Source organism: Ascidiella aspersa, chromosome 7 (assembly GCF_963924565.1).
Source record: "Ascidiella aspersa chromosome 7, kaAscAspe10.2, whole genome shotgun sequence".
Classification (NCBI taxonomy): domain Eukaryota; kingdom Metazoa; phylum Chordata; class Ascidiacea; order Phlebobranchia; family Ascidiidae; genus Ascidiella; species Ascidiella aspersa.
Window position 1 is genome coordinate 25,328,858 of NC_139453.1, and position 19,318 is coordinate 25,348,175.

Sequence of the window (19,318 nt, forward strand, 5' to 3'; positions counted from 1 at the left end):
ATCGCATACAATTGAGTGTCAAGGTAGTGAAAGCCATATTGTGACTATAGACCGCACAACAATAAGTAAAGATAGATCAGGTTGTCTAACTTAAACAAATTTGTTGAGCTAATTACATTTTTTCAAGGTATAAAACAGCAGCCTATGCCGAAAGGCTCCTCATGCCATACTTGTATTATTGAGTGCGAAAAACGGGTGTGTCTAAACTTCAAACGATTAATAAGTGTGCCACAACGTAGAAAAAATGATAATGACAAGGTTTCCTACAACAATGCAAGACAGCTGGTTCCTTTTTACGATATTCACCAGAGACGCCAAAAGTATTAAAAACCCTAGTATGGTTTGTCCGAGCCCAATATAATACTGAATAACATTTATGTTGCGATTTTTTTAAGTAACCTTTTGACTGCTTTTTAGTAGAGCAAAATAAAAAAACGCTTAAAAGATCTGGGATAAAATATTTTGCTGGGTTGGTAGGCTTTTTTAGCAAAACCTGTCAATGTTATATAGTAATGCTTAGATGCCAACCATGCTGTGTTTTTTTTATACATCTACGTTGTTTTCCCATGTTCGGCAAGCGACCAACTTTCGCAATTCAGCAACCGCTTTATTGCATGTATATAAGTGAGTATTTTTCAGCTAAGCCGATGTTCGTTTTCTTGCAGCAATAATAAAACTGCACAACTGCTGCTAGCGTGAAACTTTTTTGTTACGTCACACCACGCAACCGAGTGATACCATGGCAACCGAGCTGGAATCGAGCAGTGAAGAGCTACCGGCGAAATACGATGGCGAACAGAGCGGCTTTCTCCCCGACAAAAATCGGCGTAGCGGTTCGAGCTCGGAGGAAAGCAGCGAATATGACGACCTCCAGTCGATTATGGCCGACTCGAAACGCAGAAAGTAAGCGTAAAGTTTTTGCGCCGAGTTTTACCTTATCGTATATATACTTATATTTTTGTACTGCGTGAAATTTAAGCCAGTTCATTTTGGAATTTTTACGAATTTATTGGTAGTTATTTAATTAAATTCCAGTTATCCGGGTTTTATGTTAGTTCTTTTTTTGGAAAATTAAACTATTCCAGTAAACTGAGTTCACTTTGTTGTTTCTGTTTTCCAAATTTCCACTACTTCGTGAAATTTAAGCCAGTTCACCATTTAGGAATTTTTACGAAATTTATTGGTAGTTTATTTAATGTAATTCCAGATATCAGGGTTTTATGTCATTTTTATTTTGGAAATTTAAATTTTTCGGCAAACTGGGTTGAAGTTGTTGTTTTTGTTTTCGAAATTCCAGGAACCCGAGGTTTTAAAACAGATCGAGCTTTTAAACTAGAAAACACCCAATTTAAAAGACTTCCTGACATTAAGTTGCGAGGGGCACGTGAAAAAGTGGGCGTGTCGTCGTTCATTCGAGGGGAGGGCTCCAACAAACGAATTCGTGCAAACCAGGGCCGGATTACGGGTACTGTAGGCCTAAGGCTGTTTACTAGAAAAGGTCCTAGTTTTGCAAACCAAGCTACAAAAAGTAATAGAAATACATACACGAAAACTCGACCTAATTAAATTCCTTTAAGCAAAAACTGTACTGTACTGATACGGGATCTGTATCACCATTAGCTTTGCAAAATTTGAGGCTTAAAAAAATTGAGGGCCGAATTTTTCCACTGTATTACCATCAGCTTTGCAAAATATGAGGCTTAAAAAAATGAGGGCCGAAATTTTCCACTGTATTACCATTAGATTTGCAAAAATTGAGGCTAAAAAAAAATTGAGGGTCGAATTTTTGCAGGGCCTAAGGCTATCTGTATTACCATTAGCTTTGCAAAAATTTAAGATTGAAAAAAAATGAAGGCCCATTTTTTCCAGGGCTATAGCCTTAGTAGCCTAATGGTTAATCCGGCACAAATTGCAAACCCGTGTGATTTTCCGTCTTCAGGCAGGAAAAGCGCAAGATCTGGAAGAATCTGATCCTGATTTGCATCGCATTTGTCGGAAACTTCACAGCCTTCAACGGCGCCTCGGCCCTCCAGTCCAGCCTTAACGCTGACGAAGGTCTCGGCACCGGGTCCCTGTCAATCATCTACGGCTCTCTCATCATATCGGCCATGTTCCTGCCTACCTACGGTGAGCTTTCCGGGAAAACTTTTTTTTTTCGGGTTGAAGCAGTTGTTCTGCAATAGTTGGCGCCGTCCCTAAAAAAATTGGTCTGCGTCGATTATGGTCTGCGTGCTTTTTTTATAAATAAAGCCATCAAACAAGTGGCATTGAGTAACCTGCTGTTTTGGGTCGAACTTTGATCTGAAATCAAGTCTAAATAGAAAGAAAAAGTACGTTCAAGGGGGGCGTCAAAGAGTTTTTTAATTGATCTATTTTTTTGTTAAATACCCTTGAGGGATCCGCCCGAATTAGTGACGTATCCCGAGGGTTTGTAAAGCCCTTTTTAGTGCCCCTCGGCTAGAGGGTATGTGGTACTGAGTGTTATTACTAATTTGTAGCTTTACGTGTGTATGGACAGCGAATTGATGTTACAAAGCCGCAACAAATGTGGCAATCAATTTGTATAATGTGCTTTTTGACTTTTTCTGGGTCGTTCCTAAATTTACTCCCCCAAAAAAGTGAAAAGTGACTTTTCGCCCAAACTATAGATTAGAAAACGGTATTACTATATACCAAACAAAGTAACACATTAAACACATATGAGTACATTGATCTTGTACGTTTTCCTGCACGAAACGAACAAAATGTTAAAGTTATTTTTAAGAAATGTTTATGTGTGATTTTCAACCTCCGTTGGGCCTAAATAAACCCGCTGCATCTTTACAAAGTCGTTCCAGACCGTTAAGTACGTTTCCAACACAAACACAAAAACATTTCGACCTCAAATTAACCGCGCCACTGCGAAACTCCCCTTTTCGTTCCAAAATAATCCGGCCCCGTTCAAGCGTGACCGATCTCACGTGACGCCGGAATTTTTTTCAGGACGACGTGACGTCACAATAAGGTTTGATCGCCCTTGAACGCACGCCAAAAGATTTGGCGATGAATGGGGATGCGGTGACTCTGGATTTTGGTTAAGCGAGAAAATCCCGATTTTGTCAATAACACGCCCTTTTTTCGATGAATGCTGAGCAAAACCAACTGCGTTTTAGGCCAAGGTTTTAAACTTACAGTAAATTGCGTCTTTTGTGTAAAAACTCACAAACAGGAGAATAATATCAAGCAGTTTTCATTTGGTTGGGTACACTACGCACGAATCTGTAATGTAGCTTGATAATGAATTGCAAAGCCGAAAAGGTTGATTAATCGATCTACTCGACCTTTTTGGCTTTGCAATTTATTAATTATCAAGTTTCACTTGGTTGTTTTGTAAGTTTTTTTGTCAGTGAATGACACCGCGCTTATTTTTATTTTGCAGGGCTGTTTCTTTAAGGGTTTGTGGCGCCGATTTTAAAACTCTCTCTCTATAACCTGTTCTATAAAGGCTTGTTTAGCTTTTATTTCTTAACTCTTCGAATAAAATTCGAGTAAACTTTTGGTTTTGTTTTTCCCCTTGTAACGGCTCAATAACCCCATAGGTTGGTGGGAAGCGTTTGGCGAATCCCCCTTTTCGGTTTGGTGAATTTTCCTCTAACAAATTGAATACTCGTCGAGCCAAAAAAAACAGACGAAAAAGTTAAACAATAAAATGTGCGAAAAAAGCAAAAAAAAATCTGTTGTAGAACTGATAAAAATGGATCACCAAAAATAGCCAAATATTTTTTGTCAAAACATATAGATAGATGCCGAAACACCTGGTTGTTGTATTCATTGAAAGTTGGCAATGCCAACGCTATAGTTTTGAACGCCGGCAATAATAAAATTTCGATACTTCCATATTTTTAAGTTTAGAGTTATAATATGAGTTGAAAACAAGTCATTTAAAAATGACCTAAGTTCCAGTCAAGTCCTTGTCATACCAATAAAACGCCAACTATTAAAACTGGCGAACTTACCGATTACGTAAAAAATACCATCAACGCATGGTAAGTAAATTAAATAACCCAATTTTACAGAAAATGTTTTATGAAAACACTTTATTTCAACCCAAGTCATTTGTCCAAAAGACTTAAGTCAAGTGAAGTCATTGAAAACAGTGACTTAAGTGCGCATTGACTTAAGTCATTATAACACTGATGTAAATTGGCTGTTTTATCAAGAACGGTCAAACATGTTTTGGGAACGCATCGCCATTGAGTGCAATATATAGACCTTCTCGGCCTTCTTGATCGCCTCGCCCCATCATGAAACGCACCCATGCGTAACCCCCGCCAGTAACGAATCGCGTTCCTGCGACGTGGCTACGGCATGTACGTCACAAAAGGGGGCGTGTGCGCATGGGCGTGGCGCCTTTTCCAGGGAAAGCGAAAAAAACAAAATACGACCCTTCCAAACCCGGATACCTTAAACATTAGCTTTGGTGTGTCCGGCATTCGGCTTCATACCCTTTGGGTAAACGTCTCGAACCAGTTAAGACATGTCCGGGCGCCCTCCCTTAAGCTTACACAACGCGGAAGTCTTTCGGATTTTTTTCAGTAGGCTTTGGCAATCAATCCAACAAGGCCTTGGAAAAGCTGGTCGCCTTCAGCGGTTTTGCTTTGTTGTGTGTGTGATAATAAAGGGTCCCTGTCTGCAATCGTTTGTCATTTTGCCCGCAATTTACTCTAAGCACCTTGCCTTATTTTTGTGAAAGGTTATTTGCTCGTGGCTAATATGGCGTAAAGGGACACTTTGACATTTGGACAGTGCATCGTAGTAAATTATTCGCCGTCTGCAAACCGTTTTGCTCGCACAAAGAACGACACGTTAAAATGAACATTTATATCGTCATATTTAAAATGGTAACGATGATTTTATTTCACGTATAATGGTGTGGCGAGCTATATAGGCTTTTTGCTAGGGTGGGCAATCGCCTGCTCTCACCACAGCAGGGATGGACTTTTCTATTAAGCTATTGGCAGTAGGACCAGTCACAAGTTTTGCATAATTGCTTAACACGGTCAATGTCGGTCATATGTCATAGCACATTGGTCAACAAACATATCACGAATCGTTAACAATATATATATAAGTAAGAATCTTGGGCAAATGTTTTTTTTCTTTTTAGAGGGAAGGGGAGTTGGCAAAAAAGTTTTTATAGCGAAAGTCTACCGATAAAATACTTTTTTCTTTCGATTATTTGTGGTATAGTGTGTGTAGGTCGGATCTGAGCATCGTGTTTGGTAGCCTCTGGTGATGGTTATAGTATGATTGCTGTATCCGAAGCCTATTGAATTTAACAAGAACCCCGGCAGTAGCTTACAATATCGGGTTACGCCAAAAGGCCCAAAGCTTATAGATCGGTTAAAGTTTTGTTGCAGACTTTAGAACAAACAAGAGTAAGGGTCCGGTTAATGAAAAACAAAGTTCGTTCGAATTCTTTTTGCGATAAGCAGGAACACACTACAGTGACGCATACCCGGAAAAGCCCCGCATCGCAAGTTACTTAGTGCGCCCGAGTTCCGAGAATTCTAGGGCCTGGTTTCGAGCCAATTTGGCTGTTTGCCAAAGTACGAAGCGCGCTTTGATCGACGAGATTAGCCCTTTGAAGTTTAATCAAGTTCGGGTAGACGTTCGATACTATACACACTAATTTGCAGAACTTGCGGGCGTTAAGTGACAAGACTGTTTGACTGCGATTAACTCAACCTTTCTTGGGCTGAGGGCTGCGGAGGCGGAGTCGATACTTGACGGAGTCGCTTTGTTTTTTATGGAGTCGCACTCCGGACCCGCAAGTCGTCACGGGTTTATTTTTTTAACCGGCTCCGCAGCCCTGACTATCGCTCCCTTGCATAAGTTTCATGAGTTCACGGTTTCCCCCTGCTCACGTTTCAGAAAAGTGTCATGGAATGTCATTATTTTATTTTAACTGGCGAATAAAAAAATATATTCGAAAGACAAGTCTGTGGGTTGACGACTGGAAAAACGCCGGATTGAAGCAAGCAACTTAGAGTCAGCGAATTTTAAGGGATTCTTATATTCTTTAAACGTGTTGCAGCACATGTAAAAAATTCAGTTCGTTTTGCGGTTAACCAACGCGACAATCTTTCTTTTTCGGGGATTGAATTTTTTTTTCTGTGTGCGCAAATACTAATTACGCACTCGCCTTAAAGTATTTGACATCTTAATCGACTCGTTTCGTATCATTTGTAATAACGCGCTTCTAATATCGCACGCATGTGCAAAACACAGTTTTATTGTCATGTTTTTCATTCCTATGTTTTTGACATTATCCAAAACTCTAATCCCTTTGTTGCTTAAGGCAGCTATCGTATCGTACAAGAGACCAATACACGCAAAACGTATTGTACTTCTACATGCAAAAAAATATTAATTATTAATTAATAATTAAATTTAACGAGTCTTACGTACATATAGTTTATTAAAATAACATTTCGGGAAAAAAAGTAATGATTTTTTTCGACCCTTTGCAGGAACCGAACGCGTTAAACTTTGACTGAAAAAGTTCAGCAAACGTTTAAACTGAGATCTGGAATATTAGCAGCTTTCTTTGCGATTTCGCTTTCTTAGTTTGCAGCCTGCAAACTATAACGACGCGTCGTAAATCTACCAAACTTCGGCAATAATTGATCAGCAAACGACCAAGTCGCCTCGCCTCAATCGTTTACATTTTAACGAGGCAAATATTTGCTTGGCTCGACGGTCTGTACCCTTTAGGTTTCCCATGCCACATCCCATTAAGTCCTATAAAATTCCGGAAACAAGTATTTACGTGGTCTGAAATCCCGTCGGAGACTTTTGTGCGGCTTAAATTAACGTACGATAACAGCTTTAATCCGCTTTGTGCCTCGCTTTTATAGTATATGTAAAGTCGTTTTATTTCCCAATTACGGCAAGCCAAAAGGCCCCAAAACAAGATTTAGTTGTTTTAGTGCGGCCGGAATGCGTATTTTAGCGGCCGTTTACCTTTAGCCGCCGACCTGCAAAACCACTTCAAGGCACACGAATGACTGGAGCTGTTTTGACGCCGGGCCAATAACAACAGCTCATTGTTTTGATGGCGTTTTATGTCAGTTTGAAAACAAAGCATGGTCACGTTGTAAAATTTATGGGTTGTTTTAGGGGGTACGAGGCAGGGATAGCACTTTTGATGTGTAAAAATAAACTTCTGCCCTAGGGTCAGCTCATTTATTCCGGTACCTCATTTTTCGAACCCTTGTGTGGGTTAGTTAAAACGAGGCTCCCGAATACTTTTGGGGGTAATTCATATTTAAACGTCTCGCCACATCCTCTCGTTAGCGCGTTTTTTTGCAAATTTTTATAAATATTTTTAAGGTAAATGCCGCTTTTGGTGTTCGTTGTTTCTAATGGGAGCTTGACTGCAGGAGAAACCGATTAGCAATTTCCACAAAACCTCGAGTTTTCATTCGGTATTTGCGGACCCTTTGTATCACAACTGTTTCCGCTTATAGATTGTTTCGAAAAGCGTCACCTTATAGCACTTTTAAACCTGAAAATTATCTGTAAGGATTAAATATGATACGAAATATTTGTCAAACTTGGTAACTTGATTACGATTAAAGGAATGAAATGTAAATATTAACAGAAACTGCACTGGGCTTTATAAAATTATTGCGAAGTTAATAATTTTATCAAAATTCATTTTGGGATTGAATCCGATAACTTTTTCACTGTACGCGTATCTTAGCTTCAATTAACACCGCGAGCATAGAGTGGTGAATTTTGCCTAAATTCACATTAGCGCCGATAGCCATCGAAAACCCTTCACTTGTCGAGATTGTAGCTGGTTTATCTCGAGGCGTTAAACTTTAACTTGCCACGCCAAATCAATGTTTACACGCAATCGCGCACGTGTGCATTCACACGTCTTGTCCGTCTGTGCGAAAGCGAATAAGAAAGAAACCTAAAAAATGATTGATGAGTGACATCACGGGCAGTCCGGGGTTGTCGTTTTCTCGAGGAATGTCATTCAAGTGGATTGACAATGCAATCAGACATGTCACGTAGCACTTTGTTTCTGGGAACCGCCGTGGCAGATATTTTCAACACTTACCCTTGCGAGATGTTTCTCACAGATTTGCAAAACACATATTTGCCGACAACGTCCTGTTAATCAGCTTCTCGATTTGCTGAACCAACCGAAAAGGCTCTATTAGGACTGCCATGCGAAAAGGGACTTTGAGCCCCTCACTAGATTTTTGCTGTTAACAAACTGTTTATGTTATAGTCCAGCGGTTCTGATTTTTGCTCTAAATTTATACGTTGATTCTTGACGTCAAATCTCTGCTTATATTTGCTTGTTGGGTAACCGAATAAAGTTACTCGTTACGTGGTTAATGATTACTGCAAAGATGGCTTCTAAAATGTTGTACGATTGTCACACTTTTTCAAGTCAAGTAGGCATATTTCATTAAAAAATGCACTTATCTCGCAGTTTCCAAAGCCATTTTAAAAGCTAAAGTCTATCTAAATTGCTGAGCTCGAAGTCGACAATATCATTTATTGTATTCGAAAACTCCAGGCGAAAATTGTAAACAGCTTCGCTTTTTCTGGGACATTATGTGTCATAGAAACTTTTTGCCAGAATATCGGATATCGCATATATAAGGTAAAATTCAAGTCTTGCCATCTCTAACACCGGCCTTTCTTTTTGTCTACAATCCCAGTGCTTAGCCACCATAACTCCGTGCTAATCATACCTTACAAAGTGCAGTTTCGAGCGAACATTTTTCAACGAAACTTTTTATCCGTTGTAGTAATCAAGGTTCTGGGCTGCAAGTGGACGATTGCCGTGGCCATCTGCTGCTACTGCACCTACCCGCTGGCCAACTTCTACCCACACTGGGGCACCCTGGTGCCAAGCTCGATTTTCGTCGGCCTTGGGGCTGCCCCTCTTTGGTCGGCCAAATGCACCTATCTCACGACGGCTGCCAAAAGGTATAAATTTGTTTAAATGAAATAAGCTATTGGTTCCAGGCATAATATATAACAAAGTGTTGATCATCCAGCAGTATTATATAATCAATCGACGTTCCCATGTTCTATACAGAACGCTTTCATCAGAATACTAACTCATCATGCAAGACAGAATAGAACTTCTGTATAGAACGTCGCAACGTCGATTAATTATATTATACTGCTGGATGAGCAACACTTTGTTATATATTAGTTCAAATATCGGTACGAGAATATTTTGCACGTAGGCCGCCTGGGAATTTTAACGTTAACCCATAGGCACCTGAGTTAAGAAACACTCAAAACAATCCGAGCTAAAACGCCGACCCCACTAAAGCAAATGGAAATTCACCAGCTCCCCCGTTTAAAGCAGGGCTGCCGAGCCGGAATCGGGTCTCGATTGAGTCAGCTTATTTGGCTGGAGTCGGACATTAAAGTCCCAAGTCCAACGTTCGCTTGCGTAGTAGCAAATTCGAATAGTGAAATATTTTTTTAATATTTTCCACCGCCGTATTGTATGGGTGAGTGATATTACGACCCTATGAGTAAATGCTCGTATTTCCACTCTAGTTATTTACCTGAATGATTGCATACAAGGCTGTGAAGCCGTTGCAGTATTCTGGACTCGATTTCATGTTCTTGGCCGGAGTCTTACTCGGGAGTCTAACTATTGTTTTAAACCGACTCCGCAGCGCTGCTTGAAACCAGACTTTGACAACTTACTTTAGATTTTTGAAATTAAATTAGGATTAAAATTAGGGCATTTTACTTTTTCCAAATTAGATTAGAATTGAAATAACCGAATTATTGAAAACCAAAATTTAAACTACAAGTTGAACTTGAAATACATTTAATTATTCACAATAAATTTAATTTAAATCGCAATTTATTCTTACCAGAATTTGACTAAGAGACTAAAGATGCCGTTGGACAAAGTAGCGTTATCAGTAAAATTCGAATTAGATTAGAACTAGAATTAGACAACACAAGCAATTCACAACTAGATTAGAATCAGAATTAGGCGCATTTAGCTCTAATTCGTTGAATCAATACACTAGAATTATCTATTGTCCAAGTTTGCTTAAAACCTAATCACCATCTCACACTCTGTTCAGGTACGGCAGACTGACGGGCCAAACGACAGACGTGGTGGTGAACCGCTTCTTCGGCATCTTCTTTCTCTTCTTCCAGTCGACGCAGATCATCGGAAACCTCATTTCTTCCTTCGTGCTTTCTAGCGGCTCCGACAGCCTCGGTGAGCAACCAGGAAGATCTGACCATTTCTTGTGTCATAGTTTTTTTCAAACCTGGGGCTTTAAATAGGCATTACTGGTGAACGCTTTCCACACCCATGTTTGGCGCCTATGCACACAGTAGTATTTTAAATGTCAGGTTATTTAATAAATATTTATTATATAGTGCACAAGATGCGGAGAGGATTACTGAAATAAGTCATCTGACGTGGTATTCAGATTTTTGTTTAGCGCCGGTCATCACAAACTGTTTCTGGCATGACGTCATGAAGTTTCTTCTGTACGTGACGTCATAGAGAAGTAACCTTAGACGACGCAGGGCGGTTTTTGTTTTGTTTTTGATGAGGGGGGTCTAATGCCAACATCACCGCAAAACCACAGCTGTTTTCAAATCTGCATACTTGGGCAACACGTTTAATACGAATTGTGTGTACTGTTCCACAAAAGGTTGACAAGCACTGCTGTAGTAAGCAACCGAGCCAAGCTAATTCAAGCCTTCGTGTCCGCGCAGTGTTCCCGTCCTGCTACAACGCGACCTACATCGAGAACTATTGCGGAAAGAACGACTGCCAGGAAGACCTGAACGCGGCGCGACTCATGTACAACAGCTCCGAATGCCCAGTGAACGAGCTGAACGCAGCCGGCCCGTCCGACTCAACTATATACACGCTAATGGGCATCTACACAGCTATAGGCTTCGCCGGCGCACTGGTCATGGCCGTGGCCGTCGATCCAATTAAAATCAGGTGGGTTTTTGTAGCTGTCGCGTGTTTTTTTGGTTTTGGTGGTATTCCCGCTGACTTTATAGTGAGTTACTCAACGAAAAATCTAGCAGGGGTGCCACGATCTTTTTCTTTTTTTCCCTTTTGGGTGCCACAAGCCATAAAAGGTTGTGAACCACTGATTTCACAAATTGCAAGCAACGAAAACAGAACACATAATAAGCAAACTGTAGGCGTAAAAAGTTAAATAAATTTTATAGCTACAAAAAATGTATTAAATGATCACAATTAATTTATTGTTTTCCGAAACGGTGATATGGTCCGACTACTTTCGGTGAGTCCCTGAACTCTTAAAGAATTTTGCATAATAGTCTAAACCCGGTCATTTAAAATGAAATCATTACCTATCGTTGTTGCATTTTTGAGCTACAATTGCATAGTTCGGAATCGTTCTCTTTTCATCTTAATCAAAACTTTACGGCACATAAATTATCTACACCAGCCCTTCTTAACCTGGGTTAAATTAACGCTAAATCCATTCCAAGGATAGGGATTCAAGCTCCGAATATTCTGGTTTCGTTTCTTTAACTAACCTATGCCGAAGCAGCATCTTTGCATTAAATTAAAAATCTAAATCACGAAACAGACTCGAATTTGATATTCGTTGTGCATTACCTTTACCAGACATTGAAAAACTCGTTGCCAAAAAGCAAGGGCAGCCGTCGCACTGAATATAACTGATGTAATTTGTTACTTACGTTATTTTAAGAAATGAGCACCACTTTATATATTGGGGCTAAATCTGATATTCATCTTTGTTAAAAGGGAAAAACATACAAAAGAGGCTAAGAACCCCTGCTCTACACTGATCCATATGACAGCGTAAAATCGATTTAAAATTATCACGACAATGGGACTCTGGCCTTTAGCGCGAACCTGTCCTTCTTCGATAGGTGATCGTTTTTATTCTCGTCCGTTTCTATTTTGTTGTTTAAGTGTAAAACAATGAAAAACAAGCGTCTGTCGACCCGTTCCGTCTTTCCATTTTGTTGTTGAAGCGCAATAACAAAAAAAGAAACTATAGGAACCGATCAACATTATAATTATTTATACGAAAAACGGTCGTTTATATTGCGTAGCGGTTTTAGTAAGTTACTGCTTTACGGAGCTAAAATTTTAACTAGAGTTTTACCTAATAACTATGTTATACCTTTGCAGACTAAAATATTTACGTTCTGCGCAGGTTGTCTATACTTAACCTAAATTGGAACATTTTGGAATAAATTGAGTCCATTTGTAGCCTTTAAAAAATAAATAAAAATAAAAAACCCGTTGTACTCGCGCAGGCAGCACGAAACCCGTGGGCCGTTCGATCTTCTGGTGGCCACCTTCAAGCACATGAAGGACAGACGCCAGATTCTGCTTATTCCCATCACGATGTACAGCGGATTCGAGCAGGCCTTTCTCACCGGCGAATATACAAGGGTTGGTTTTACCACTCTGTGTTTTTTTGTTGTTGTTTTTTTTTAGTTGCCTTCTTTTAAACGTGTTTTTCCGTTTTTTATTGGAAAAATCATTTTGTCAATGTCATTAAGATCGTTGAAAACCTACAAATTTTCGTTTGAAAAATCATTGATTTATTTTCATAAATTAGTGTTGCAACCCTGTAAAATAACCTTTGTATTTAAAAAAAAATCGTTTGTGCAAACGCTACCTATTACAATAGGTTTTAGATTACCAAAACGCTGTTTCAATTACAACTACATACCTGAGGAATTACAATTATCAGAGGATTTACAATTATCAGAGGAGTTGTTTTTAATTATTAAGACGTCCATATGCAAAACAGTATAGACTTTCTTGTCTCAGTCAAAATCAGTCACTATAGTTTATAAAAGAGAAATATATTTCGCCAATCACGGCATCATCAGTCTCTTTATTCGAATGCGTCCATATGTTGTTTAAATAAGAAGATATTACGCTTTGGTCGATTTGGTCAAATAGCCTTTCTTGTTAGTAACCCTCCTTCCTTTTTTACCCAGTCCTTCGTCACGTGCCCCCTGGGGGTGAACTGGGTCGGTTTCGTCATCATCTGCTACGGGGCGTGCGACGCGGTCTGCTCCCTGTTGGCCGGGGGCGTGGAAAAGTGGGTGGGTCGCTTACCCCTCTTCACCCTTGCCGCCCTAATCAACCTGGGGCTGATCATAACGTTCCAGGTAAGGCTTGCTCGGGAAATCCCCTAGTTGTTGTGGGGTGTTTGGGGAGTGTAAAGAAAATAAGTTAATCGTATTGGAAAGAGTTGCGACTTTTTTAAGCATGTTTTTCTCTTAGGAAAAAATGGGTGGATTTATTACCATCACGTCCTTGCCCCTTTTTTTGGCTTTAGGGGTAAGGACTTTAAAAATATACGTAACGCCATTCGATTCGATATTTTATTTCCCATGAAAAAGGCGTCTTTTAGATATTTTTGAAAATAGAACGTGTTTTTTCATGTAATAATATTATAGGTGAAAAAAAATACTACTGTTCGAGCCTTCTTAGTGTGTTATCGCGATAGTCGTTTTTTTTTCTTTGCTAAACCGTGATATTCGTGACGGCGTAAAATACTGTTTGTTTTGTTTCGTAGAAAATAAATGCGTGTTCTGTAATTAAGTCCTACCTACCAAGAAATGCTGGCGGTTATTTTGGTCGAGGAACATACCATCTGGGTAAAAAGGGTATTTAAGTCTGTTCAGTCTACTTAAGACCAGTGATTCCCAAACTGTGTGCCGCGGCACACCAGTGTGCCTCGAGAAATTGTCAAGTGTGCCGCGAAACTTTTTGTAATTTCGGAAAATAGAGCATTTATTTTACCAATAGGCATACACGCAACCATTTTAGACTTAAATACGCACTATACCCATTACAAATTAATCACATTGAGACATTTACATATAGTTTATCAGAGCGATTGTAAAATGACTCTATTCTTGTTCTGTTAAAAGTGTGCCGCGAAATTTTTAAGATATTTTTAGTGTGCCGCGAGCGAAAAAAGTTTGGTGACCACTGGTCTAGACAATTCAATGATATAAATCCTTTACGTGGCGCCGCTTATATGAAAATTTGGATTCGACCATCGCGATACCGTTTCTGCATTTAGAAATCTTTGCGGCAACCCTAATGTGCGAATTTAACTTGCAGATATGGGTGCCCTACCCGGACATGGCGCCGCTTTTCTTCATCTTAGCAGCATTGTGGGGAATGGCGGACGCAGTCTGGCAGACGCAGTTAAACGGTAAGTGACTCCGAACCATCGTTGTCATAAAGGCCTTGAGGCTTTTCATGCGGTTGTACACCAATTAGAAAGTATACCGTGTTCATGCCACAAATATTTACGTACAGAGCAGTAAACTGATGCATAAACACTCCATATTGTGTAATCTTATAGTAGGAAACATTCCGTTTGATTGGTTGACAAATCATACTTTTTGTATAAAAACAAATTATTTGTTTAAAATCTTTTAAAGAGAATTGAGCAAGCATTGGCGTATGGTTGTTTCTCGACTCGCTTCTCTCTGAGCCTGCATAGCTCAGTTGGTAGAGCGACGGTTCCGGCTTGACCGGAGGTCGTGAGTTCGAACCTCACTGCAGACTAGTTGTTTTTCTAGTCTGCTCTGCTTGCATCATAGATCAACAGATTCGGTGAGTCTGCGATGACTTTCAGTGTATTTCAAAGAGATTAACGAATCGAACCATGAACTTTTGATGGGTTGGTTTTCTAAACTAAATTACGTCCCCAAAAGACTTTATTTTATACGCCACTCGATTTATTAACCGTCGATTAACTAGACAAACTCTATATTGTTACCAAGATAGCCTTATTTGCACTTAAGTCACTGTTTTCAACGTTTGGCAAATTATAGTCTTTTTAATGAAAGTACGCTAATAAAACTGATCCTATTAATTACTTAGGTTTTGGCCGAGTTAAGAATGGCAATACGCGCATTCAAATTCCAAAACTTGTTTAAAGTGCTAAACAAAACCGCATAAGTGTAACCCGTCGTTACTCTTTTGTTGCCAAAAAGCTGAAGATTGTCTTAAAAAAGCACAGAACTGCAAAAACTAATCCACGCCGTCCATTCGCTCCAGCAGGCCTTAAACTAATCCCGCTCATATTTTGTCAGCCTTCTACGGAGTATTGTTCGTCACCAACCAGGAGGCCAGTTTCGCCAACTACCGTCTCTGGGAGTCGCTCGGATTCGTAATAGCCTTCGCATACCAGAGCTTCATCTGTCTGGACGCCAAGATTTGGGTTCTGCTGGGCGTTCTCTTAGTCGGGATGACGCTCTACTACTACGTCGAGGTAGGACGCTTGTGGGCGTGCCGTTGGGGCGTGGCTCCGGCCTGCGTTGATATGCCTTCATTCATATAACTGTCAGTCGAGTAATATCTCATTTTGAAGAGTAGACTCGTAGGTCGAAGGTATCACCCTATGTAAGTCACTCAGAGAACATTTTCAATTTTAAGGCCGAATATGACTGAATATTATTATTCCTAAATATGAATATTAATATTTTTAATATCTTGTTTACTTCCGAAGATATTACGCGACGAAATTTCGAGTTGTCCCTTTGGTCTGAAATAAGTGCCCTTGTCTGGGCTCCTGCTGGTACAAGATTGCCTGCACCGGTCCTGAAAAATATTGTTGTTATTCCGGAAAAATGTTGTTATTTATGGAGTTAGCTCCATCAGGCAACATATTAATAGATAGAAATTGCTTTTTTTATATAATCCCTACATGTAAGTATTCGCCTTCAAGCCTTACTCTTCGTTGCGCAGTTGAACGAGCAAAAGAAGCTAAGGAACAGAAAGGTGCGCGAAGGCGGCGAGAAAGAGAACGAGGCCTACCTGGAGTCGACCACAAGCGCCTTGAACAACAGAAACCGGATCACGTCCATGTAAAAAGCCTCCGCTCAACTTTCACCTGATTTTATACGCGGCGGGTCGCGCGGCCTTGCTCGAGAAAAAGACGCTCTTTATTGTGTACGCATTCCTAATTCTAGCGGTACCCGCTTTGCGGCGCCCTCTTGCGGTATTATCGCGATTTTTTTTTTCGGTTTATTGAGAAAACTGGTCGAGATACATTTATTCGATTGCGGCTGTTTAATTTCTCGTTGAGGCGTATCTCGTATGCAGTGGCGTAGTTTAACGTATATACTGAGACTTTACCATACAGAGCACAACGTAAAATTAAGGCCCGAATACAGTAGTTGTTTTGGCTTTGTCGCCGTCTGCTTTAAATCGACGAACAGAAGCTTCGCCACTGTGTATTAACGCGCCTCGCTCGCATATATACATTTTTTGCACACAGGCGTTACTTCCATATAGCGAGTGACTGTTTAACCCAAATACGGTGCTCTAGTATATTTTATCGCGGTCGATGGGCGCGAACTAAAACCTCAGTTCCGTCAAGCAGCAAAATCCAAAGCTGTGCTTGAGTGTCGCTATCCAATGCACTTGTACCTGTTTTAATCCGCGTATGCCAAACATATGATTGAAATTTATATACATATATATTATATATACATATACTTGTGTCTGTTTATATCAGCGGTTCCCAAACTTTTCTAAAAAATTTGGCTGGTCGACCTTTTGTAATTATTTGAAATTTAGCGGCCCAATAAAACCAAGGTCAGTTGACCCACGTTTTAACGGAGACCCAATTTTGATTCGCGGCCCATAGGTTGAGAAACACTGTCCTACTTAATAGGCCACGATGATATATTTTTTGGTTGTAAAAACATTTCGGGCGCTGTATGCAACCCTTTTACAAAGTTCTCGCATTAAAAGAGTCCCCCTTTGAAGGGCAATTCTGTTCGGATTAGGAGAGTTACAGTTTTGTGCAATTCGCGCTTTTCTCGTTCGAATCTACGTCCGTTTCCCACCTCAATATACGCTGTGCAATTGACCGTGTTGCGATTAATCAGTTAATTCGTCATTTTATTTCGCCTGCTTGCTATTCCTTTCGTGTCCAAGCTTTTCACGGATTGATTCTGTTCCATCGAGTGCTTCCCTTTTACGCCGTTGTCCTTCTCGTAAGGCGCTTTATTGCAGCGGTTTCTTATTACGATTTTTTCTCGCGAAAGACATGATACTCTCACTCGGACAAACGTCGGCTAGATTGAGCAGTTTCATCCGTATAAATCGCTCTCAGACTGTAGTACTTTCACGCAGTGTTTCGTAAATGTTTTAGTTTTGTTATTCTTTACATAAAACCACTACGGATTTTAACCCTCCCCCTGTTAAAAAGTACAATTTAATGATCTACTTGACCTTTTTGGCTTTGCAATTTATTATCAAGCTACAATTTAATGATCTACTCGACCTTTTTGGCTTTGCAATTTATTTTCAAGCTACATTACAGATCCGTGCATAGTGTACACAATTTAATGTCCTGCAACAAATGAAGTATAAAGCAACCCAAGTAAAGTAACAATTGGCATTAAAGGTTCTATAAAAGGTTAAAATGGAAGGGTAATACTTTACCGGTTTGCAATAAACCTGTAAAAGATAGCATCCTGCAATATTTCAAATTTACAACCTTAACACGCCAATTGCTTCTTCAAGGGGTGCCAAAGTTTATTAACCACTGCAATTTTGGACAATTTGCCATTTTTTCCCTTCGGGGAAGCAAATGCCTTTGCCAAAGAAGGGAACATCATAGGACTATAGAACGCCACTGTGTGACGATAGAGCTTTCCACTTTACACAGCATTCTCTGCAATGCTTGCAGCAGGTACGTTTCCTGCGCGAGTTTCATGTCGTATTAATTTTATTTGCCACACAATGCGCTTCTGGCATTCGCACTTTTCGTTGCTTCAATAGAAGGTCATTTTTCTCCCATGCGTCGTTTTTAATTTTTCGTTTTGCCACAGCTTCGCAATTATACGACGAAATGTACGCGAAACCTGATTTTCCTGATTTCTTAGAATAGACCGTTCCGTCTGCTAGCTGGAGCTGGCTGTTTATATAACGTTTGACCCAAGACCAGTGGTTCCCAAACCTTTTTGGTTCGCGGCTTCCTAAAAAAATCTTTTTCGCGGCACACTTTTAACAGAACAACAATAGAGTAATTTTTCAATCGCCCTAAACACGAGACAAATATATGAAAATGTCTCAAAATTATTCATTTGTAATAAAAAGTGCTTATTTCAGTCTAAAATGCTTGCGTGTATGCCTATAGTAATAGAAATACTCTCTTTTCCGAAATTACAAAGTTTCACGGCACACTAGTGTGCCGCGGCATACAGTTTGGAAATCACTGCCCAAGATCATAACTCTATTTTTTTATCCCTGCCAAATTAGCTTTCTTCAACGTATGTCCGATAACATGGAATCTGACCTAATACTGCCAAGAGTATCAGTACTCGTTCGATACTAAAGTGGTATTAATTCTGCGCCGATATATTAAAAAGTTATAGGAAATAGTGATTTAAAATATAAAAGTAACCTGACTTTTTAACAACCCGAATACGTTATATTTCAAATAAAAAAAAAACAGCTCTTCTGGTAATCGTAATTGTTACCAACGTTTCGGCAACCCATTGCCTTCTTCGGGGTGAATGACACAGAACAATATAATATATTGTACTACGAGCGTTCGAATATATATTGTATTGTACTAGCCCGAAGAAGACGATTTAAATAGGTTGCTTAAATGTCGATTGCCGTTTACCAGAGAAGCTGTGTTTTGATTATTATTACTATGGCTGGTAGCAACAGTTTATATATAATATATCTAAGTTTGGATTTTATTAATTTGGTTAAATTGTTATTGTAATTAAGTCATTCGGGATCAGTGTAGACAGCTGTACCGTTTGACAACAAAATCGACAAAATAACAAGCCTCTGACATCCAGATTTTAACCAGGGCTATCGCTGCCTGTCTCATACTAGGGTGCGTTGGTTGTCGATTTTATCTATGTCTATCGTGATACCCAGTGAATTTTAACACAAAAACATTTTTTTCGCGATGATTTAATGTATAGGAACCCTAAACCGTGCTTCATGACAAAAAATGTTTCGTACGAATTAAGGTAGCAAAAATACAAGTACAAACGAAGCCGCACAATGTCAAAATGTATTACACTATATGTAGGTGAAAGTATCCACCAAATTTTAGGCCGGCTTTTGTGGAATTTACAATGTGGCCGTATAAATGCGAAAGAAAGAATTGAAAAGTTTGACAAATTGCACAGTGCCAAATCGAATTAAATCTACAAGCAAGTAAAATCTAAAAAGGAAGCTTTTTGTTTACTAACGGTCACCTTGCTACTCACAGGATTAAAA

At 39.7% G+C, this 19,318-nt stretch overlaps 1 protein-coding gene across 1 annotated transcript; it reads left to right on the plus strand.

The window, feature by feature from the left end:
• The first annotated feature begins 670 nt into the window (after positions 1-670).
• Positions 671-16,826, plus strand: LOC146138649 (protein unc-93 homolog A-like). The gene is made up of 10 exons (XM_083393330.1): positions 671-903; positions 1,940-2,127; positions 8,817-8,997; positions 10,131-10,270; positions 10,780-11,014; positions 12,337-12,475; positions 13,033-13,206; positions 14,171-14,264; positions 15,154-15,332; positions 15,809-16,826. The coding sequence occupies exons 1-10, from the start codon at positions 740-742 to the stop codon at positions 15,929-15,931; spliced, it is 1,617 nt and encodes a 538-aa protein (XP_083249456.1). The 5' UTR covers positions 671-739; the 3' UTR covers positions 15,932-16,826.
• Positions 16,827-19,318: the final 2,492 nt, after the last annotated feature.